The sequence below is a fragment of the Protopterus annectens genome, chromosome 13.part0 (assembly GCF_019279795.1).
Source record: "Protopterus annectens isolate FY-2018-M chromosome 13.part0, PAN1.0, whole genome shotgun sequence".
Lineage (NCBI taxonomy): Eukaryota > Metazoa > Chordata > Ceratodontiformes > Protopteridae > Protopterus > Protopterus annectens.
In genome coordinates this window covers 278,862,020-278,887,004 of record NC_056747.1, presented here as the reverse complement: position 1 = coordinate 278,887,004, position 24,985 = coordinate 278,862,020, and the positions used below count along the sequence as shown (strand labels likewise).

The following is a 24,985-nucleotide window of genomic DNA, read 5'->3' as shown; positions in this document are numbered from 1 at the left end:
GTGCATGTTTAAATGTCAAGACCTTCCTCTGTTGAGTTCTGGGGAAGAGGATGAATGTATGGTTTCATTGCATGCATATTCTCACCTTGCCTTACTGCTAACTGGTGCACTGTTGAAATAATTTGTTTATAGTTGTGCTATTGCCTTTTAAAACTAGATGTGTCACCTAGAATAAAATCTGTCCCTCTTGTCACCTTGGTGTGTTGGCCCTAATAGGGGTGTCACTAGAGTCAGGTAGGAAGGAACCCATATCTCTTCAGCTACACCTGCAGGTGCACTACACAAGAAAAAGTCTACTGCACTTTTAAAGAGAGTACACACACCCACACAAATAGTAAAGTTAAACTAGTAAAGCTAAACTAGTGAAATAAGCCCTAAACAACAAATGGGCTGAATAAGAATAAACTGTGAATTAACTATCACTATTCAAAATCACTCACAGACTATCTACTTATTTAAACTACAAAGCTATATAATATTATAAAGGCACACCAAAAGGAAAGGGAATATTAAAGGCCTATAAGAAAAACTAAGGCCAAAAGGAGAATAAATATACTACTAATAAGCTATAAAAGTTATAACTATGAAAGACTATGCAAACTATCTCTAAATACTATGAGAAATAACAAATCAGCTTGTTACTGTAAGAAAAACCTATACTGGCAAGAGCTGTGCAAGGAACCTCCGATCTACTGGAGCGGCAAATTAGATCTGGGGTAACTCAAGGTGCATCATGGTGTAGGGACTTGGCCTCGAGCTGTCTGAAGACCTCGAGCTTTGTAGTAGGCTGACTCAGAGCCGAACCCATCTGTAAGAATGAACAGTGAGATAGAACAACTTCACATATATTGTTTACACTCTAGCAGTGCATATAATTACAGCAAACTTCCAGATGCTTCACAGTAGCTGGGCTGGCTATAATTTCAGACATTCTTTTTTTCTTAACATCAGCAACTTGCTTGATGTAATATGAGTTCATTTTAAATCAGTTGCGTGAAACTGTTCTTCATAATCTAACAAAATAATTGCAGATCCAGCATACACTGTATTTAAAACAACTAATATCAACTGTATTTTATAGAAAAAATCTGAACAAAATCATCAAAACTCCCATAGACTTTGGCCAAACCCCCTTTTAAGAAATCCAATAACTGATTCAGTAAATGGAACTATTTATTATTAATAAATAATATGTTATCCCACCAAAATATATTTCTACTCCATCAAGCAAGAAGACAAACAGACTCCTTACAAAATACACTGTTAAAATAATTATTAAAGTAAAATGAATAGTGCAAAAAAGTGAAACCCCATTAACTGTAACACTTGCAATTCAGTTTTAAATTAATTTGCTGAATTACACTAAAGTATGCAGTTGTCTTTTTTTACTATTATTAAGGGTAACCTTAGATGAAACTAAAGAAATGGTACACACGACTTTCACAGAATTCTTCTGATGTCTGATTTTGTTTCTTGAACATTAGATAAAAATACGTATAGCATCCTGCATTTCAATAATTTTCATTTCACTGATTTTATTAAACATATTGAATATGTCTGATATTTTCAGAAATTTAATAATTACAGAAAAAGTACTAAAGCTTAAAGTACAATTAAATCCAGCAATCTGATGTGAAATCTAAACAGAATATAACTTAATCTGTCACACCAGAGATGTGATTCAAGAACCATACATATCAATTATGTTACGCTGGTTAGAGTCACACTCTTCAGGAATATACACAAAACATAAATTGTATGACAACCAACATGTAGCTATAGTACCTACCTTCTCTGCTAAATCAGCATTATCATTTTACATTGTAAAATTAAGTTTGCAGTACCTCTTGTTAACACTGAATAGATACTACTCTAAATAAAAGTGTTTATTTTGCAAAGAAATCTGTCTAATTGTAGGAAAGATGATTATGCCTCTGTCACAGCTTTGAGATTTAATGAAATACTTGCCGTGGTGGCCACTTGATATAGAAAAGAGTATGCACTTTGTCCATTAATAAGATTGCTTAGGTCAACAGATTAAATCCTGACTCTTATGTTTGTATCTAAAGTGATAAATTAACTGTAAAAAAAACTTCTTAAAAATGATTATCAGAATACTCATCCTCTTATGGCTTTCTTTTTCACTTGTAATGGAAACCTGAACTCCACCCTCTGCTGACCTTCTTGAAGAAGCTGATTACTCTGAATCTGGAATTACCTCTAATTTTCATGCTGCTGAACCTAAGGCCTTGCCACTTGTGTTTGTATAAATGTATTATCGGGTTGTGTCCTGGAATAATATAGTCTTTTGCTTATTTATTCTAGTAAAAATAATTTGATCAGCTAATGCAAAAATCAAGCCAAGACATTTTACTTCTCCACCAATGAAGTAATCTTCAAAAAAACTAGTCTCAAAATGAAAATGCTTTGATTTTTCAACACAGAACATGTGAAAATACTGAATATATCTTCTTTACATTTATATGCTCTCAACAGTGACCCTTTTAATTATCCAACAGTCTTCACAATTATTCTAACACAAATCAGTATTCACTGTAATACACCTTCATTCAGTCTGGCATAAAATTCAGTATTAGCACTGCAAAGCACTCAGCCAAATAAAATGGTACAGCAAAAATAAAACAAATATTTTTTGCATTTTTTTTAAACAGTTGCAGTTAACACTGATGGGAATTCATGAAGGTACTGCAAAGTGTGCACCTCTGTGTAAACTTTGCAGCACCCATATGGTATTCAGCAATGGCCCTATCATGGTGCTGAATGGTGCTCCAGCACAAAGACATGCAGCACTACACAGTGCTGGCACTGCAGCTCTGCTGAATGCTAATGAAGCATCTCCAGGAAGGCAGAAACACAGCTGAAAAATTCAAGAAATCACTCAGCCAAGTATATCAGCATGTCCAGCCCACCACTTCGCAGCTGACAAAAAGACGGTGTTCAACAACTAAACAGGACAGTGATATAGGCACTGGGGGTGGGGGTGGGGGAAAATCATGAAACACTAGTGATATATTAACAGTAAAGTGCCAAAATGTCACCGACATTAGTACAAGGATCAGGGGTTGGGGGAATCATTAGACAGCAGGAATTACCATACCTCTAACTGCCATAAAGACATCAACTTCAGGATGTCAATCGGGCTGGTAGAAGGAAACACTACATACCAGGAATTTCTACTTTTACATACCATAATGGCACATACAGCAGTACAGGAATCGGGGATGAGGAGACACACTAGCCCCCAGAGCAACCACTAGCATGCCATAATGTCACACTATTATGGTAATCAGTGGTAGGGGGATACACTAGCCACCAAGCCAAATTCAAGTGTGCCACAACGGCACTTAAACTATTACGGAAACTGGAGTTCAGGGAACTATGGGAGGGCAGACATGTCAGGGAGACAGGTAAGGCAACTTTGGTGTGTGTGTGTGTGTGTGTGTGTGTGTGTGTGTGTGTGTGTGTGTGTGTGTGTGTGTGTGTATGTGTACTTGTAAGTGTGGGAGACTGTGCGGAGATGCTAATGCCTACACAATCAGCAGTTTACTACTACAATGTGCAGATCAGTAATGATCTGTACATCATGGAAGTAACTTGGATTCAGGGACATGCAAATTAGCCAGTAACGAGGTCTTTCCTCATTGTGGTTAATGTATCTGAATCACAAAATGGCATTGTTTGGGAGAAGGGTATTTTTTTGCAAGAGCCATACAGCTCATACTTAGCCCTTTCATGAATTCCTGTTTGAAGAATACTTTACAGCTTCTAAGTTATTATGCAAAACAGACACATTTTGCACACTAACACTAGTATTATCTCTTAACTTTCATTTGTAGAATAAAAGCTATTAACTTTGTTACACAGATTTCATTTTTAAGGTCACTATCACTTTAGCTGTATAACACACTGAAAGCTCCCTACTGCAATGGACCACGTCATCTGCAAATTACAACAAAATGGGTACAAAAAATTGAGGATGTTTTTCTTCAGTAAACAAAACTAAGCACACTGTAATCTTTCATGGGGGGGGGGGGACTCTCTAGTAATTTGAAATAATCTTGTTTTTAAACATAGCCTGCTTTAGTCTAAATTCTCTTACCTCCAGGCTAATTTCCATGATGAACAGAATTATCATCTATCAAAATCCCTATTGGACTGAACGAAAGCCAAGTAAGTGCAAATTCTCTTCCTCTGTTATGTGCACAACCTGTAAAAATCGTAATGCACCCACTTCAATGTACTTCACTGAAGCTTCATTAATTAATAATCAGGCAAGGGTATAATATTCCTGTTTCCCACACGTGAAAAATGTAAGCAGAGTTGCTTATCTGCACACAAAAAACTATTCAGGTTAACATTTAGTCATTAGAACAAAAGACACTTAACTGCACTTTGCTCTCCAAACTACATTCAGCATTACATATAAATAGAGTGCTTTATCCAAGCTACAAACAAGGGACATACTAGTTGACCACTTTGCACCAAGCAGCCAGTACAAACTCAGAAAGTATTCTTCTGCACAGCAACCATGACTCCCATGATAGAGATTAATACATACCTCTCAACTGTACATCACTATGAGGAATGTTCCGCATTTTGGGTCTTAAAAAGCCCATGTTCCTCACAGTTCCGCACTGAAAGTCTGTCACATATTCAGACTTGGAGATAGAAGGTTGAGGGCTATGGATTAATAAGCGTACTGCATTACCCCCTCCCCCAAAAAAATTCAGTCTTTGTTCGTTGGTAGAAAATGCCCCAGTTGACGATGAATGTCATATCAAATGTTTCTTCGGATCTCATGTTAAGTCCTTCACTTTGAGTGGCAAACTTGTGTCCTGGTGATGTGTGATTTAGACAGAATAAAGAATTTCAGTGTACGAAATGCAGGTTATCTGTGTGTGTTTGTTGCTTGAATCTTTTTTGTCAAGAATGACCTTACTTACCTATTAGTCTATCTGTGTGTACACAACTTCAGTACCTCAAAGGTGAGTAATGTCACTTAAAACATATACAGCGATAGCCTGAACATGAGTCATGGGTTATGCCAAGATTCATTAATGACCCTGCAATTTATTGGACCATCTCTCATGTGCAGAGTATGCTGCTCCATCCACCTGGAGTGATCCAAATGGCAGCTTCTAGAGGTTAGCTGAATGCGCCAGCTAGCTACTGGTAAAATAACATATTTAATAATGTTTGCTAAGAGCATTAAATTATTTATGGAAACTATGTTAATGAAAGTTTGTGTGTATACACATGCACATCTGTGTGTGTGTGTGTGTGTGTGTGTGTGTGTGTGTGTGTGTGTGTGTGTGTGTGTGTGTGTGCACATACTTGAGGAGGAAGGAGGTGGCAAATGCATCTATGGGGGAGTCTAATCTATCTTTGGAATTTAACAAAGAATAGCATTGCTTGTACCCGAAGGCTGTGACAGTGTATGTAATGTATCAAGTATGTCGATTTTTTTGACCTATAACATTTGTGAATTAACCATTTAAGTTCAGATGTTTATTCCATAATCTTAAAACACAAAATGTGTAAATGATGCGTTCATTACTCACAACTTACAATCTCCAAACACCTGCCTTATGCACATTACCTAACAAGCAGGTATTTAAGCAGCAGTGCTCTGTACAAATGAAAACACCTGAACATTTATGACACTCCAGTCTGAATAAGAGTTGCTTACCAAAAGTGTAAATTGTGCCTTGGTGTACTGCTGCCCCCAGTGCACTCCTCTTATGGGTCATGGAAGATACCACGTCCCAGCAGTCATTTTCCGTATCATATCGCTCCACACTGTTCAACTGATTTGCACCATCATAGCCACCAATGACATAGATGTATTTGTTAAGTGTTACAATTCCTAGGAAAAAAGGACGCAGGAATATTTGTGGGATTATTTTTCTACAGATTTCATGTAATTGACATCATTTTATTAAACAGCATGCAAGTAACATTAGACACCTCTGCAGCTTACTACAAACAGTGCAGCTATAAATACTATACTAAAGTAATGTAGACACTGTAATCATTATCTGACATACATACTGAATGATACGTTTATTACATGAGGAACACTTCCCACGTGTACAGAACTACTGATGAACAATTTGTGTGATACACATCAAGCCAACAAGACCGATGCACTGCTAGTCAGACTAACCACACATCCACATGGGTTTTCTGCCTTGGCTACCCTTTAATATATATAAAAATGGGATACAGCACATTGTGCAAGCATTTCCCTTTCTGTTCTTCTGCCACTGACTTCAGGCCTGTCTTCCTAGTTTAGTCCTATCCTTGTGCTGTTGATGGGCTACCTGATGAAACACTTTGTTATACAAGATAATAGTTTCCGGTCCATAGCTATTACAACAGGCAGGTCAGCTCTTATTTGTCTTTACATGGAAAGAGAGTTCTCTAAGCCATTCATCCTTATTCACAGTGTATGACATGTATGACATCAAAGCAGGAAGTGTGCATAGTCATTGCTGCAGATGCCCCTGATGTGGATTTCCCAATGAAGTGTATAAGGAGCTGTCCAGGAGCATCACCGGGGATAGCTGTGACACTTTACAGTCCTTCCCCACCCCAGTATGTTGGCTACTAATTAGAGCTGAGTCACTGGCAGTGTTGGAAGACAGCATGTTCTAACATCATCAGAATGGTGCAGTAGCTGTTGGTCAGAAACATTTTAAGGGTAGCTCTTAAGCTGAATTTCAGATTGTAAAACAGGCTTTATGTGCAGAAAGGGTGGAGGATATTGCTGCAACTAAAATGGTCATTTACTCATCTTCTCATGGCTGTTTTCCATTTCCCAGCGTGGGGGCTGCTTGGTGTAGCGGGGACATGTCAGAGGAGAAGCAGAGCATGTGCGAGGATGGTAAGGTACAGGAAAAGAAAGAGGCTGCCGCTGTAAATCAAAAATAAGTTATTTACATTGCACTGTTAATGTGGCCGTTACAAAGAGCACTTTACTGACTTGCAAGAGGAACTGGGTAGCAGACTGCAAATTTCTGAGATTACCTGTTTGTCAGCCTCTCAGTTGTTATGATTTATGAAAAACAGGGAACCAGTGGAAGACTTGGAGGTTTCATGATCAGAGATGGTGGAAAAAGTGGAGGGAATGGTTTGAAGGACAGTACTGTTGATAAAGAAGTTTGTTCAAAAGAGAACACTTGATGTGGTACGAAGAGAAGGGACTGCAAAAACAGGTATTGTAACTGTAGTTAAGAAACAGAGAAGATTTACAATTAGGATTCATTGTAGGAAGGATGAAGTAATGGACATTTTGTTTGGAACAAAACAGTGATGCCTTTGAGATTTCATGTAAAAGACATCAAATCATTAACTGATTTGAACAATGAACATTTCTGTGACATTACTTTTGAGACAAGCTTTAATGGACAAATTCCAGTATTTGAATCTTAAAAGAACATTTTTCTATGGAACAATTATATTTTTTTGGCAAGGGAATATGCTGAGTAAGATAATTTTTGTGTAGTTTAGGACTGATGAAACTGAAGTTAATGTAAAAAAGAGTTTTCTACAAATGTATCATTCTATAACTACTGTTATGACAACAAATTATGAAAGGGTACAGAATGGTGGGAGATATCGGAAGTGTAAGTTCCTTGGGATTCAGTAACACCTACACTAAGTGTACACCATTCTGAGTGGACAGACAACACAGACGTGATAAAGATAGATAACGATAAAGAGGCATATTGTAAAGTTTATAACAAAATGCTAGACAATTTAGAAGTAAATTGTGATACTTTTTTTTTTTTTATAAATCAGAGGGAGATGTTGATAAAAATAAATAGAAAACTGAATAGACAACGGTGCTATTTGAAAGTTAAAAAGGTTTTGCCACTTTTGTCTAAGGTGGTAAAATTATATTGGGATTATAAGACAAGTTAAAGATAAGGATGGTGGTATTTTTGTAACCAGGAAGAGACGCTGATATACTGTTGAGCACTATGTTAAAAACATTTATCAAAGGGACGAGCATACCTCTCAACTGTTCAGATTTTTTCAGAAGGTCCAGATTTTGCTTCATACTTTTGGTTTGTTTCATATAAAATTTGTGGTTTTCTGCCATGTCACTGTGCACTGACATCACTAAATCATGACATGCATTTGAGTTTCAGACTTCATATCTTTCAGAAAAATGTACACTAACACAAATCCTATTATTCTAGCAACTTTCTAAGTTATAAGAATAATATTTAAAATATGTCTCTAGTTTTGGGCCTATTTCCCCAATTATTTTAGACTTTGTTCAGATTTATTGTGCTTACAGGATGAGAGGTATGGAGGTGACAGTACTAAAAGGGTGAAGTTGGGGTTAAAAAATTAATGAAAAGGTGGTAGACGGGTTGGACAAAAAAGTTTCATTGACTGAGTTAGACTTAGTACTACATAATATAAATACAAATTCGGTTTCTGGCATAGAGGTGTAGAAGGATCTGGAATTGTGGCTAAAGAAGATAATATTATGTGTATTTAATAAATGGTTGCAGGCTGGAGAAGTTAAGGAGGAGATTTAAAATGTTGGAGGGTTATAATGTTGAATAATGTCGATGATACATTCTTATGCAAATATTATAAATAAGATTAATAAAGTTTTATTGTAAAGTCTTGGGGGAGGGAATTTTTGGTGTCAAGGGTACGATGCCTTTAGGAGTTATATATTTTATGAGAGAAGTAGTGGATGATATTTTAGGTACAAAAGGTGATGTCTGTTTGATGGTGAGGGGGGGGTATTAAAAATTCTTTCGCTTGTTTGGAGCATGACTGTGGTGCATTTTTAAAGATTATGGGAGAAAGGGTATATATTGTGTTGACATTTGTTTATAAAAATGCTAGGGTAAGGGTGTAAACAGATGTTTAAGTTCTTCTATTGTCATGCAAACGGGTGAGGTAAAGATGTGCTATGAGGGGGTTATTTGCATTGGTTATGAATGCAGTGGGGTATAATGTGCAATGTTTGTTGGCTGAAGGGTATTACATTAAAAAAAGTGTGTATATTCCCAATTTTACTTCTTATGCAGACAATACTATTGTTACAGCTAAGAATAAATGGTGGATAGGAAGATTCTTAAAGAGTGTCTGTGAATGTTTGAAGGATTTTAGGTTGAAGTAGAGAAAAAACTGCAGTTGCGATTTAGGGGAGGAATGCAATATACAGCATTTTCCTATCACTAAGAATAAAGTCAGTTTTTTAGGGATTAGGTCTGGATAAAGGGTTGTTGAGCAGCAGTGGAATAATATGATGCAAAAGATTTGAGAGGTTGGGAAGGTATGGAATCTTTTAAGTTGTCATATAAAAAGACAATTTTTTCTGATTAATGCATTCATTTTAGGGAAAACTGGTTATCTGGTTAGAGTACTTGTGATTCCAAGTAAAAAAGGAAAAATAACATTTACAAACTGTGTTTTATTGTTTCTGAGGTTATAGGTAAATCCACTGAAGGGGGGGGGGGTGACAGTTGAATAAGATGAGGGTGGATTAGGCTTACTCAATCCCATTGTGTATGCTACATCTTTAATTTAATATAATGCTTTACTAGGGACAAGATATAAAGAAAAATTAATTGTTTCATGAATCTTTTAATATGGGGATTGATGGAATTGTAAAAGAAATATAGAGGAAAAGTGTTAAAGGGGTTGGAGAGATACGGGAATATCAGTCTAAAACAAGGTTATGGGATTTGGATGTGAAGAGGATACAGGGGTCTTGAAGAATGTATTATAATGATATTGTGATGAGGTAAGCCATAAAAACATTGAGCCACGCCAGAAGCAGTCCCTTTGTAGTTTAATAAAAGAATAAAAAATATTGTGATGAGGTGTTAGGCTGTTAATCCTTTGGGTTTGTTGAATAAGCACACTGTTGAAGTAATTACAGCTTGAAAAAAAAAAAAAAGAGAGAGATCTGAAAAATTTTTAGATTGCCAAGATTTTTTTGTGAAAAACAAGCATAAATAAGCTACCAGTAAAAAGGAATTTGGTATATAAAATAATGTCTCAGAGACTGTGTATATTTGTAAAAAACAACAGGATAGTTTTCTTGGAGTGTGAAAGGGCAAAGAGACTATAGAGAAGATTTGTTAAAGCAGAGAACTAGAGTGAAATAAAAAGGAGGATTTAGAAATAAATATGATTCGATACGGTTATTATGGAAAAAGTAAAAAAAGGAAGGAAAGTTTGGATTATACGTTGTCTGGAGTCATCTGGAATGTTTGGGAAGGGAGACTGAAACAGGTTTTATTTAATAAGATTTGGAGTTCGGGTGATATAATGTGTAAAACAGAGTTGTGGTTGTGGCAACAAGAGTGAGGGAAATGTATGGTTTAATGTAATTTTTGTACACGATGATATGAAGATGTTTTACGGATGTGAACAATGTAAAGTATCCTTATTCTTTTTAATATGTGCTGTGGGGTCTTTTACCACCAGGCCAAGCAGATGAGACCTAAGCTTAAAGTCATCTGAATGATAACATGCTTAGTTGTGCGGCACCACACCCACCCCCTTCACACCTTCCTCAGTTTTTTCTGCCTTTCCTGACACTTTGTCCTGTATGCTTCCAATATACTCTAACTGGACCACGTTTGTTCTACATGCTCTGTGGAGTATTTTAGTTTTTTTTTTTGTTTGAAACAACCTTTTTCACTCAATGGTGGTATGAATAAGAATCATGACTAAGAAAATAAATTCTGTCTTACTCTTCAACTTTGCTTTTTCCTGCATTTTTCAAGAAACCTTAACTGACAAAGCATGATCTGTATTAACTGTGGAACACATAAATTAATTAAGCCATGGGTCATAGATACTTTGAGGTGCACTTTAGTGCTTTTTCCGGCTTTATTTCCTTCCCACAGCTCACCATCAGCGGACACCAGCTCCTATCCTCATTTTTTGGGTCTACCAGACCCACCTTAATCCCTTTCAGGGTCAACCTGACCCACAGTGGGGGCCAAGGAGGATAAAGGATGCTGATGAAGTATCATACTCCTACCAGGGAGTGTGTTCTAACTCCACATCGCCCTGCTGCAGCCTTGTAGTCTTCTAATCAAGTGATATACTGCTTGCAGCTCTGTGCCTGCCAGGCTCTTAATGTTACTGTTCTAGTGAGTCTAGGCAGACTTCCTTCCCACAGGATAGGCAAACCAGCATCAGCTGCTCACTGCCATCCTCACCCACCTGATTCCTCTGGCACCCATGCCACCAGTCAAACATGGGGCATCTAGGTGTATTAGGGGCTTTATCCTGTAGTGCTATGGTGTGAACAGCTCTTTCCAAACTTCTGATCCAAGGATGGCCTAAGCAAAAAAAGCACGAATAATGAAGTAAATTTGCTGTTACATTTTGTTTGTTTGTTTTGATGAAGAAATAAGCTATCTCAAAATAGCAATTCACAGTAAACTGAGAAGATAAATGCGTGTGAGGATACACAAATCATATCTAGGAATAATGCCTGCCAACTTATACTCTTTCCTAAATAGAGAGTTACTTTCTGTGCATCATTCTGGTGTTAAGACTGAGATACAAATCAAGACACAAAGTGCTACAATCATAGATCCCAAGTGGCTGCAAACACCCAACATGTCTCGTCATCCCTACTCCCAAAAGACAGACATCTCTTTGTACCACTCTGATCTCTGACAGGGACAAAACTGAAAAAGCTCACAAAACACAGCAACACATTTCAATCCATTCATGTCACACACATATAAACTGCATGCCTTCCTACCCCTAACCCCCAAAAGACAACTACCTGTATACAGTCTGGTGTTTGATTGTGAGAAACATAAAAAAAGATCAATGTAATGTAGTCCAACTTGTTACTTCTTTACACTACAGTGCCCCTATGACAAGCTGTAATGACCTTCTGTGCATACATCTAAGGTCTGGGAGGAAAGTTAATGACTAATGATCACACCACCTCAAGCCCCGACACAAGCTACAGTAAACATACCTCTGAGAAGATCCAATTTTACCTGAGATGGGGTTAAGGGCAAAGGCCACTAATACCACTTATATAGTTTGAAGTGTGGGGTAACCATGCCCCTGGATGCACTGACAGTCTGGATGTTCTATGATGCATTTTGTGCTTTATTTTCAATGCATTCTATGTCTTTTTTTGGAAGATAATGACTTGCCAAGTCTTATTTTTATTTATTCTCTACCTAGAAGAGTTATGTACCTGTCCGGCAATAATGTGCAAGCCCACAGACAAATACTAGTGACATATTTTTACAAACACACAGATGCTGCATGTTTGCTTGCTTACAGGAAAGATGGAAGAATGCCAATTCACCTACATCATGTTTTTGGGAAATTGTAGAAACCAGAGTGAGGGAGGACATGCAGGCTCCAAACAGAAGGCACAGCCAAGAACTTAGTCACAGCCTTTTGCTGTGAGATTCACATATCATGCCCCTGCTAGACCACCAGAGATAGCCACCTATTATATTCAAAACAGGTTCATGTGATGGAAAGTGAAAAAAATTATGGCCAACATGTTAGTCTTAAATACAATACATCCCCCATCTCAGTACACACACACAAAGCGTAAGCCATATCAGTACTCGTTTTACACTACTTTCAGAAAAAAAATTCACTGTGTGATACTACTCCTGACATGCCACATCAGTGACCATTTAAAAGTGATCAAACAACTGCAAGGTAGGTCAGTTGTATCCACAGATGGCCTCTCAACCCATTGATTACAATGACTTTCCTTACTGTGGGCAAAACATATGTCTGAGTACGACAAAATATAATAATAATAATAGTAATGTATTCCATCTTCTTTCACACAAATACACACTAGTTTTGCAAAGATAGATAAGTGACTGTTTAAACTCAGCAAATGGAAAAAGAATCGGTTACTTTCATCAACAGATAGCTTCTATCCCCACTTAGTAGTTAATACTTGGTTCTGTTTACACAGTTCAAATATCTGACTGTGATGACTGTGATGAAAAAATGATCACCGTGTAAAGTATTTTAACTTTGTTCAACCGAAAGGGTAGCAACACATTAAAGTATTTGATGTTGCTTCACACAAACTGCATTAATCATACAAACCCAGAAGAATGAGCAAATAACATTACTTAGTTATATCCTCCACAGACAACCCAGTACTTTTTATATATAAAAACACAGAATAATATTGGGCAAGTGATCAGGGAGACCATAAGATGCCTAGCCTAGCACTAAGGTTGCCACCCGTCCAGTTGTCAGCGGGACACTCACAGGTTGAGCTGCCTCATCCCGTTGCCCACTGAGGAAAGTAGTGGGACTTAAAAAGTCCTGCTTTTCAATCGCACTGAATTGCCATGGAAAAGCTGCAATTACTTCCGGCTTTTCCACGGCAATTCAGTTACGTCACCAACCCGGACCTGCAGGCAAAGCTGCTGCCTGTTAGGTCTGTGTGCTGTAATTCGTGCAGCAACTGACTGCAATTCATGAAAGGGGTGGGGATTGGGGCAGGAAGAGCCCTGCAAAGATCGTGGCTGTAGGAGCGCTTTGTTTTAAGCGCTTCTACAGCCAATAAAAAAAAAAAAAAGAGAGAGATTTTGTTTTCTAATGAACCAGCCAGTCAGCCATCCATTAATTCATTCTACCAACCAGCCAGCCATCCATCCATCCATCCAGCCAGTTATCCATTCATTCAACCAGCCAGCCATCCATCCATTCATTCAACCAGCCAGTCAGCCATGCATCCCTTCATGCAGCCAGCCATCCATTCATTCAACCAGCCAGCCAGCCAGCCATTCATGCAGCCAGCCAGCCATCCATCCATCCATTCATGCAGTCAGCCATCCATCCAGTCATTCATCCATCAAGCTGCTACTCCCACCAACCAGTTAGCCACTCCAGCAGCTGGCCAGCCAGTCAGCTAGCCACTCCAGCAGCCATCCGTCGTACCCATAACAGCATCTCCTTCACCACTCCTGTGGTGACATCATGCTAGAGGGTGTGGCCAGTGTCATATTGGCCACACCCCCATGTCCCACTTTGGCCCGCTGAAAAGGTGGCAACCCTACCTAGCACATACAAATCTATATCCACTCTGAGACATAAAAATCAATTTCTTAAAGATGCTGTGCACATAATTAACAGTGATGGTGTTTGTGGACTTTCTGGACTTTTCCAGAGCACATACCAGTATTACAAAAAAAATATTAAAGCAGTTAGAAAAGGTTCACTAATTGGATTAAAATATAGTTACACAGTAGAAAGCAAGAAGGGATAACAAGAAGAAACAAAGGCCAAGGTACAAATAGGTACCTCGTGGACTTGAAGCTTCACCTTTCCTTTTCTCCAGCTATACATTAGTCAAAGTTAAAAAAAAACATTAAAACTCTGCAAGTTAAATATGTTAATAGTACTCTGGATGCTTTTACCTCCTGCGATGAAGGTGTAAACAAATTTTAAACCTCTTTAAACTCTATGCACATATGGTCAAAAATAATCTACGAACAAATATAATATTTGAAAGCTACCTTGGTGCAGGTGAATAATAAAATTATTTATTTGTTAGATGGACAAATAATAGAATACGCTAGACTGTACAAAAAATATGGAATAATACTGGACAAGGGATGGAGTTCAACTGAACACATCATAAAAAAATTAACTGTGCACAAGTCACTAATTCAGGATGAATTTTGAGGCACAAGATGGAATTTTTCAATAGTCTAATAAGAGCAAAGATGGAATTTTGATTAACTTTGTTCATAACTTATCAACAATCCATACAGGAATAATTGGAGCTACACTAAAAAAGGAAGGCGGTGGGCTCAAAATGGCAGATACACAATAATTTCTGATATCCCGTCTTTCACAGGAAATGGTCTGGAAATAAATCAAATAGGACTCAAGATAAAAATTATTGGTTTGGTAGCTCTTATGGTACCCAGTATGAACCATCTATTTATATACATATTTGCACTGGGTAAATATAATCATTATTGTAGAAAGCTCAACAGAATCTCATTCTGCTATTTAAAGCCAATAAAGATGGCTACTTTAAGAACTGCTAAAGATTGACAGTTTTAGAAAATTAGTGCAAAAATTAACCAACAGGGCATTTTAGGCTTTATAAAATAATGGTAAAGAACAGCCAAGTTATATGTTACAGAGAGAGTGTGAGTTAAGAACAGCCAAGCCATATGTTACAGAGAGAGTGTGTGTGAGCGTGTGTGTGTGTGTGTGTGTGTGTGTGTGTGTCTGTGTGTCTGTGTGTGTGTGTGTGTGTGTGTGTGTGTGTGTGTGTGTGTGTGTGTGTGTGTGTGTGTGTGTGTGTGTGTGTGTGTGTGTGTGTGTGTGTGTGAATGAGTGAGATAATTGATCCCGACAGAAGCCAATCATTGTAGGAATTGAACTGTCTTGGACTATGTATAAAATAGTTTGCTGTCACAAAGTAAAGGCTCTAGAGACATGAACAGACCTATAGTGGTCTGGATGGGAGATGATGTGACACAGAAGCATAGTGTCCTTATAAATAAGAGGTTTTAGGTGAGTGTGAAGGTTAAATGAATGGAATGTAGTGCCGTGGGTAAACATTCACTCTTTGAGTAGAACAATGACACTCTTCATTTGGGAAATCGTGATGTATCTGGACAGTGCTACTTCCAGAATCTATAAAATCAGAAAACTTCTGAAGTAAGCAGAACATATTCAAAAAATGGGGAAGAAATCTCCCTTAAAAGGTGTGGTCACTACCACTCAGCAGCCAAACATACTCACCAGCAAATAGTAAAATTCAAAACATATATACTAGAGTCTGATACACGGGCACAATTTCTTTCACTTAAAACAACAGGTAAAATGCATAAGCTTTCACTTTTTTTAGAAAATGCTTCATCAGATGTTAAAACCTTGTACAAGACTGTGTGATGCCAATAGAAAAATTACAACATACCTGTGATTTCATGTTAACATATGAATCACAGCACACACAAGCATTTGTCAAGGACAGATAATCAAGAACAAGAACATTCTATTAATGGCTCCATAAAGATAACTTTTTGTAGTTTAATTCTATTTAAGTTTCTGCTGTTTTGTTTTCAAAATGCATTTTAAACTAACAGTAATTTTGAGACCCAGTGATACATCCTCTTCCAGCCTGGTAATCCAGGCATATTCCATACACACCATCTCTGTAGTTCTGAATGCATAAAAATGACATTCAGATTTATTTGTCATAAAACGGTGCTTAATATCAGAATAAAGCTCTGAAATGTGTTCTTTCTATTCTTCTTACATACACAGAAAGTAGGACATGCTACACGTAGCCAAATATATCAGATGTTATATATGACTTGTCATCAGATGTTCAAAAATGCATTTAACATTTGTTACAGCAGGAATATAGTCCACATTAGGACAGACGTACTTATACTGCTGAAAGTTAAAACAAGGGTGTGTGCCCTTTTATGTTCTAGGATTATTTGTTATAGAACTCCCAGACCTTATATCCTAATTTGATACTGAAGACAGACTTTATTTACAGAACCTGCCATGTCCCTGTCCATTTTATTCAGAACAGCATCAGAATTTCTGGATGACAAGCAGAATGTATTAGTTAAAAAAGCCAAAATGCTGAATTATGTCGTAACAGGAGATATGTTCAAGCTAAAGCCAATACTTGGTCTATCTATACTTGATGTATTAAATAACCAAAAAACTTTCTGCATAAACACTGTGAAAATCTCAAACAAAATTTGGATAAAAGGGCTTAAAGTTCTATATAACAAGATATAACACGTAAACATATAACACAAAAGGACACACACTGTTGTTTCAATTTATGTAGAGCCCACTGGATCACGAGTACATTTAAAAGTGAGATCAAAGTGATACACTCCTCACTATTTATACATAAGTAGGCGTGAGTATGCGTGTGTGTGTGTGTGTGTGTGTGTGTGTGTGTGTGTGTGTGTGTGTGTGTGCGCACGTGCATGTGAAAGCTGACATTTACCATAGTACTATAGCTATTGTCTGTTATATAGAAAACAGGTGTGCTATGAATTTATTGACTCTTTCATGTGTCTAAACTCTGAAGGCACTTATTTACATATTCATAAATATCAAGATAGAATGCTTCAGTAGCTTAGCAAGGGTGGGCAAAAGGTGCAACCTTTCTGGGTGCAGTGTTAGGGGACTCGATCGAGACTTTTTGTTGAGGCTGCAGCATGCCTTTCTATGTATTGAAACCCTAGTAAAGAAAGGCACTTCATGGAGTGGCTCTATTTTTGCCCTTCAGTTGAGGAGCTGGGGAGGGGGGAGTGTAGTATTTGTAGGAAGCTAATTGGCTTTTTACAGTATGCTTCTGCTGAAGTTGTGTTTTTTTTCTTTTATTTGCTCTTCAGTCCAAGAGGTGAAGGGGGGCATGGTTACAAAACAAAATAAATAACCAACTGATGCACCAGTTGGTGTTATGGTCTTGCTGCTGTAGAAGCCAATGTACCATTTAGCTTGCTCTTCCCTTGAAAAGCTGGTGGGGTGGTCGTGGATTTGGATGTAATATCTGTAGGAAGCTTTCTACTTTCTATACTATGCCTCTGCGGAAAGTATTTTTTTTCTCTTCAGTCCAAGATCTGAGGGGGCATGAATTGGCTCTGCAGAAGCCAGTGCACCAAAATACTTTTATGAATAGCTAAAGGGGTGGGGTGATACATAGGTGACCATCACCAGATGCAAGATAAGCCAGATACAGCTCTGGTATGATTTTACAGAATTTATCACAATATTTTGTATGTAGTGCAGACTTCAAAAATACTGTAATGATGTGCAATAATTTATACAAATTTAGTTTTTGATAAGAATCAAAAGACATCTATCTATATGCTTCGTCTTTCAAGGAGTCATTAAAGGTCAATTATTATGAGTGACTACACTGTATCTAATATTGTAGTTTGCATCCGAGCAAAAGGTAAAAAGGTTATACAGACAAATCAGTCAGTAAAAACTACAGGGAAGACTCCGCAAAGCTACAGTCTTCACTGTGTTAATACCTTACACCTCCTGTAGTGGAGGCCTATGGGATATATGTTTGGAGACTTTTATTTTAGGAGGTAGCTATCACAAGGAAGTCTAAATCTTGTCTTAAGACAGTAAAAGGAATGGACAAGAACGATTGCTAAGCAAGCTGATTCAGATGAATTTATGACCTTAATTATCCAAAGTTATAGAAATGACACACCTGACAGCATTAAGAGAAAAGAAATGATGATGGACTTTTTGTACGATGAAAGCTACTAGGCAAAAGGCTGCAGTTTAGATGTCAAATTACGTGACATGCAACACCACCAGTTTTAGCTATCTTTCATGTGTACTGCCATGGGAATGTGTCAAATGGCATAAATTGTGTGTCTACAGAAGCAGACAAAAATACCAACCCATAAGAACTAAACTGCTGTACTCTTCTATATGGTTGTGCTGGACTATAAAATTTTCAAACTCTGACTGAAAGCAATAGTCAGACATTACTTTTTTATATCAATTAGGAATAACATCTTACATGAGATACTGTACAAAAAATGGTTTGTGCAGCATATACAAGAACTTCAAGTGCCACATATGCTCACTTTCTACAAGAACAAATACTATAATTAATACATTTCAGGCAAACAATTTATTGGATTATTGTGTATATATATATATATATATATATATATATATACATATATATATATATGACTAAAACAGCAGTTTTTAATTCAAATAGTGCTGATTGTCTAAAAACAGTTATAGCTTAGACTTTTCACTTGTCTCTGATTATTTTCAAAGGTGCAGGAGGCCATTCAAGGCTACTCTTCCCTTTAGTTTTCAGTAACTTTCAACATTATGGTTTCAGGGACGCTGTCATTGCCAATATGGTCACTGGATCCTCAGCAAACAGGATATGTGTTCACACAGGTTGTAACATCTTCCCTTTTCATTTTTCTTAAGCAAAAAGTGGATCAAACTGCTTTAAATTTGTTTCATCCTCCCCGCAACATCATTTGATAAGCATAGCACCCCAGTGCCCCATGTCCATTCTGGGTCTACCAGCTTATCTCCTACCTCCTCCCAGACTGACTTCAGTATTGCTGGTACTGACTGTAGATTGGTCTAAATTAAATCACTGAATGCTTAGAAAAGTGAACAATGATTTATCAACCCCATGTAAGAGAAAGCTTACAAACTGGAATGCTTAGAACAGCAAAAATATACCAACACCGAGATTGCACTACAGTGAGTGATTTCTTTCCCAGGGAAAGAATTTGCTTATATGCCGCTTCATCATTTTGCCTTTTTGTCTTTTCGAAAGAATGCATCTTCGGTCATCTAATAGGAACCCCTGTAGATCCTAAGGACATCCTAGGGACTTGGCCATCCTTGATTCTGTCCTGGGGGGGGGCGTCTTTACATGCTCTACCCACTCCATTCCTTGCTTCCCATGCTTGTCTATTATATTCGAGGGGACCATGTCTCCCCTAAGGGAGCATTATTGACAAATACCCTCTCACCTGGATGGGCACACCTATCCCTCCCTGCTACTCAGTCGGTTCTCCTAGCCGCTAATCAAACACAGGTCGACTGGGCCGTAGTCAGGGCTGTATCCCTCTATGCCACCTGAAAAGCAACTGGTTGAAAATGCTGTAAGGTAAGTCATAAGCTAGCCAGTTGAAATATTCATTTCGATGACCACTATGACCCTTTTTTGTATGTCAGTATTGACCATGATGATGTTCTCTTAATAAATGAATGAATGCTAACAGAGAATGCCTACAAATGACTCACAATACAGAATATTATTAAATGTATGCCAGTTCCTGTGATAACTGCTTATTTCAACTTGAATGTACAGTGTTGCGTCATATCAAATTTCTTTCCTCAAAGCAATTTCTGAATATGTGGCAGAAAACCAAGTATGCTGAACAGTTTGCCAGAAAGCCAAGTACTAAACATCCGGTATAACCCTGTTTCCTTCCCATGTAAGGAAGTAGAGTGGATAAGTCTGAGATGTACTGTTACAATTGCATGCCCTTTACCAGGTAACTGCAAACTTTAGGGGGAAAGAGTACAGCCAATTTTTCAGTGCCTGTCAAATCATGCTGCTGTTACTACGTCTGTCTCTGGGAATCACACAAGTGGATGCAGCAGTCTTTGATTATCTTAGTGTAGCACTGTATGACAGCCACCGACTTCCCTGACTGCCACCAAATCACAAATTAATCAGTCGCTAGTAGTATCCAGAATTGACGGACAGTCACATTAAGACACTAGCTCAAGTCAGTCTTATTAATCAATAAATCAAAACAAAAAGAAAACAAGACTTAAACATGCATACATGCCTTCCACTTTTTTATAAACACTAATGTTTGCCATGCTGCTTGCAAACGCAGTGCAAATATCGAGCTCTAATCCAATAAAAACAGAAATATTCAGGACAAAAAGCTCAAAGCAACTGGCTTAAAGATAAATACTACAACACAATATAGGATCTATGCTGATTTACACATTAAGCATCTCATCTCAAAGCTACACTTGTGTAATATCAGTACACTTTTTAGTGCTTCTGAACAGAATAACATCAGAGGCAGAAAGAGTTTGCCTTTTTAAAAGCAGATCAACATATCATAGTTTCATCTGACTAGAAAGAAATTACAGCAACTTCATTAAGACGGCTTAAAGATAAAATAAAAATGCTACTACTTTGAACCATTCATTGTGTTTTCACATTTTTTTTCAAAATGTACCACCTCACTGTAACTAACCAAATCCTTTCTGAATATTCCCAGAGTCATTTGGACATGATGTTTAGAATAAGCATTGTCTACTATTTAAGTGAAGAGGAAACACTAGGAAATGCTACTGCCTGTAAGTCTTATAATTCAGAAAGCTTACAAGAAACAGTCAACTTTCCCTCAGTTAAGTTTGCAGCATGTACAACAGTTTTCCCATAATTCACACAAGAGGCACACAAGATTCTCAGCAGCATATTTTTGGCCTTCTCCTCAGATTGAACTGATGACTAAAACACTATCCATGACTGTGATGTGCTGTCGTGCTCATTGCCACAGATACATGTAGCTGTGTGTGTGTGTGTGTGTGTGTGTGTGTGCGTGTGTGTGTGTGTGTGTGTGTGTGTGAGTGCATGCACGTCTGTGTGTATGTATGTCTGTATATATAAACATATATATATATATATATATATATATATATATATATATATATCGTAAGTCAAACTGTCTAACACCCCAGATATTGAAAAAGAAAAACTATTTTATGTAGGAAGCAAGTCCCCCAAATCCCCTGCAACTTGTATACACCAAGATTGGATCACACAAAAGGGAAAAAGGGTAAATTGATGTCTTAGATGTTCTGTGCCAGAAACAGCCTTTTGATATTTTGATTTTCGATCAAATGAATGTCAGACTTACATATGTGTGTGTTTGTAAATATATATGTGAATGCATGTAGTAATAGACTGTGTGAGTTTGTGTGTATATATGTATAAATATATAGATAGGTATGTATGTGTCTGTGTGGGAAATATGGGTTTTCTGGTGTGTTTGATATATGAAATATCTTGTACACTATGAGAACATTTTACTTAATTAAAAAAAACATTACCAGGTATTCCATTTATCCATTTTAACTGTTGCTTTACATTAGACTAGTGTTTAAACTTTAAAGGAGTGTGTTAATTGTTTAGTTTTCCACTGAATAGGACTTTAGGTAGTTCACGCAGGATTCTGTAAATGGGAAATAGTGGGTATGTTTTTTCTTCTGTGGTTTCTTAGGTAATTTTAATGCTGCACTTTGCAGTGATAGTTCATTTACATGATGTAATTAGTAGTTTAGTATGGATTATATTACATTGGCTTGGCTTGGGAGTGCCTTCTGAGACATGCGTATGTAAATGGGCTTGCCTTCATTATTCATAAAAATCTACTGCCAATCTTTAGCGGACCGGAGTTCCGCTGTGGCAACCCCTTACCTGGAAAAAGCCGAAAGACAAACAACAACAGTATTAGTTGGTTTTACACTTAAGTTTTGCAGTTTGTGTGTTTTTAGCCAGCTTAAATGGTTAGAACTCTCCATTTTGCCAGTAATTCCATTTTCAGATTGGGTAATTGTATTCAGAGTTAGTGGGACTACCAATATTTGCTAATGGCATCAGCATCAGCCCCTTTTTATACTTAAAATTTACAAGTGCTTGCTCACCATTAGAAATTAATTTTCTTGATGTCCATCTTTATAGAAGTAATGAAGGAAATTATGAAACTTCTTTATTTCGTAAATCAACTTGGAAGAATCATTATCTTCATAGGAACAGCATGCATCCTAGGCACGTGACTAAAAACATCATGAAAAATGAGATGACAAGAATTGAGAAAAGATGCACTAGAAAAGAAGTAATTGAAGCCGAAACTAACTATCTTAAGAGATGTTTATTGGAACGTGGATATCCTTTGAAAGAGGTTAACCCTGATTCGAGAAGCTTGGAAGATCGTATTGGTGAAACTTCCAATAGGCAGGATCCACCTTTGTCAATAATATCAGATTGAGGTGGTGATCAGATTATAGCCGCAGGAGTGGCTAGTAGTCACCAGCCACCATTGAGATTGATGCTAACATATGGTACCGATAATCAACAAATTAAAGAAGTCATTACTAAGTTTTGGCCCATAGTGTCACATGATTCTAAACTTTGTGACATAGTGGGGTCTAAACCTCACTTTGGATATAAAAATAAGAAAATATCAAGAGGCTGCTATGTAATAAGGATGGCTTTACAAGGAAGAAACCACTAGGTAAAAAAGGTACTTTTCCATGTGGGAACTGTATGGTGTGTTGCCATATTGATAAAAGAAATTCTTTTGTACACCCTATTTCATCTCAGGAATTTCACTTTAATTGTAAGGTGACATGTAATACCAAAAATATAGTGTACCTAGCTACCTGTAACAACTGTAGCAGCTTCTATGTGGGCAAGACGAATCAACTATTCAAAAGAAGGATTTTACGGAATTTGAATGATATTCACAAACTTGATACTCATAATGCACTTGCAGCACATATTAAAGAATTTCCTAACCATGGCTTCAGCTTCAAAGCCATTGAGCATGTGATACCTAATATCAAAAGAGGCAACATCACCAACACAACAGAACTCAGTGAGGCAAGATGGATTGTTAATTTGCAAGCAGATAGATCTCCTGGATTAAATGCTTATGTACCTATAACACCTATACTAAAAACTAGAAGACCAAAGATTTATTCATGAAATCAGTCAAAGTTTTCATTATTACTTAGGCTTTTCTGATGTTTACCATATGAGTAAAAATCTTTTCATCAGAGGAGACAGGATATCAGCAAAAGTGTGACAACAGAGTGATATATACCTGTTATTGAAAGATATGACAGTATTGTTGAGTTTTGACATCCTGAAATACTGTCCGCAGCTCTGCTACTTTATGTTGTAATTTGAAGAGATAGAAGGTGCGCTAGTTTTGAAAGCTTGATCTTGGTAGTGGAATCGGCGACACATTTTTATTCTTGGATGCTATGTGCTGAAGAATATGAATAAACTTTCTGTAAGTTAATATCTGATAAGTTTATATTTATTGTATTAGAAAGGATGCTGTATCTCTTTCAGCCTTGAATGATATATGCGTCGTTATACAACAGCCGATTGGTCATAAGAAAATGAATGAATAACTTATTTGAATATAAGGCATGCACTTTTCTTTTAAAAAAGTTATTTGTTTTTTAAAAAAAGTTATTTGTTTTTTAAAAAAAAGTTATTTGTTTTTTAATTTGCTGCAATTCAACTGATGTCACAATCACCAATTCTAGTCATTGTTGTGAACGACATCTATCAGCAATTGAATGTTAAGGTAACATCGATGGTTGAAATAAATGAGTATTGATAATACAACAACAACAAGTATATACAACAGCCGATTGGTCAAAGAAAATTAAAGAACAACTTATTTGAATACATGGCATGCCCCTTTTATTAAAGAATTATTCATTTTCTAATTTGCTGTAATTCAACTGATGTCACAATCTCCAATTCTAGTTATTGCTGTGAATGACATCTATCAGCAATTGAATGATAAGGTAGCATCGATGGCTGAAATAAATGAGTATTGACATCCTGAAACGCTGTCCGTAATTTCGCTAATTCATATTGTTATTTGAAGGAGTAGAAGGCACGTTAAGCTTAGAAAGCTTTTGCTTTTGTAGTAGAACTGGCGCCAGATACTCCCAATTTTGGAAGCTATGTGCTGAAGAATATGAGTAAACATATTTTTTACAAGTTAACATCTTGAAAGTTTATTTTTTGTTTTAATAGAACTGATATTATATCCTTCCTAGCCTTGAATGCTATGTGTTGTTTTTTAACAACTGATTGGTTTAGGAAAACGACTGAATATCTTATTTGAATATAAGATATACACCTTTTTTCGAAGAATCATCTGTTGTTTAATTGGTTGTAATCCACCTGATGTCACAGTTTCAGAATTCCAGTCAAGTTTGTGGATGACATCTATCAGCAACCCATTGGCTCAGAATATGATGAATGAGCACCTCATTTGCATAGAAGGTGTGTCGTTGTTTAAGGCGCCAGATTTAGCGTATGGCTATTGGCTATAAGTTGAAGTCCAGTACTCACTCAACCCCTTACGATCTGAAGAAGGTGAAAACCGAAAGCGCTTATCGTGTATTTGGGGTCCATTGTTTTGGAACTTTTATGTCTACATTTGTTTACGAGCTCTAACAGCAGAATTTTATTACCATCAGGTATTTCACGAAGGTGAAGATTTTATTTGGTGATTGAACTTTGCCTGTGAACATATTCTTGGACAACAGGCTCCTATTGATATCTAGAGGATAACAACATCATTATTCCTTGGGACTATTTACCTTTTTATATATG

General features: G+C 37.1%; 1 protein-coding gene across 2 annotated transcripts in view; it reads right to left on the bottom strand.

The window, feature by feature from the left end:
* The window catches only part of LOC122787239 (kelch-like ECH-associated protein 1A), a 231,614-nt gene that overhangs the window by 38,791 nt on the left and 167,838 nt on the right, over positions 1-24,985 (bottom strand). For both annotated transcript variants that reach the window (XM_044053840.1, XM_044053841.1), the window contains one exon: positions 5,711-5,887. In XM_044053840.1, coding sequence (XP_043909775.1) covers positions 5,711-5,887 — 177 coding nt within the window. The remainder of the gene's footprint in view (positions 1-5,710; positions 5,888-24,985) is intronic.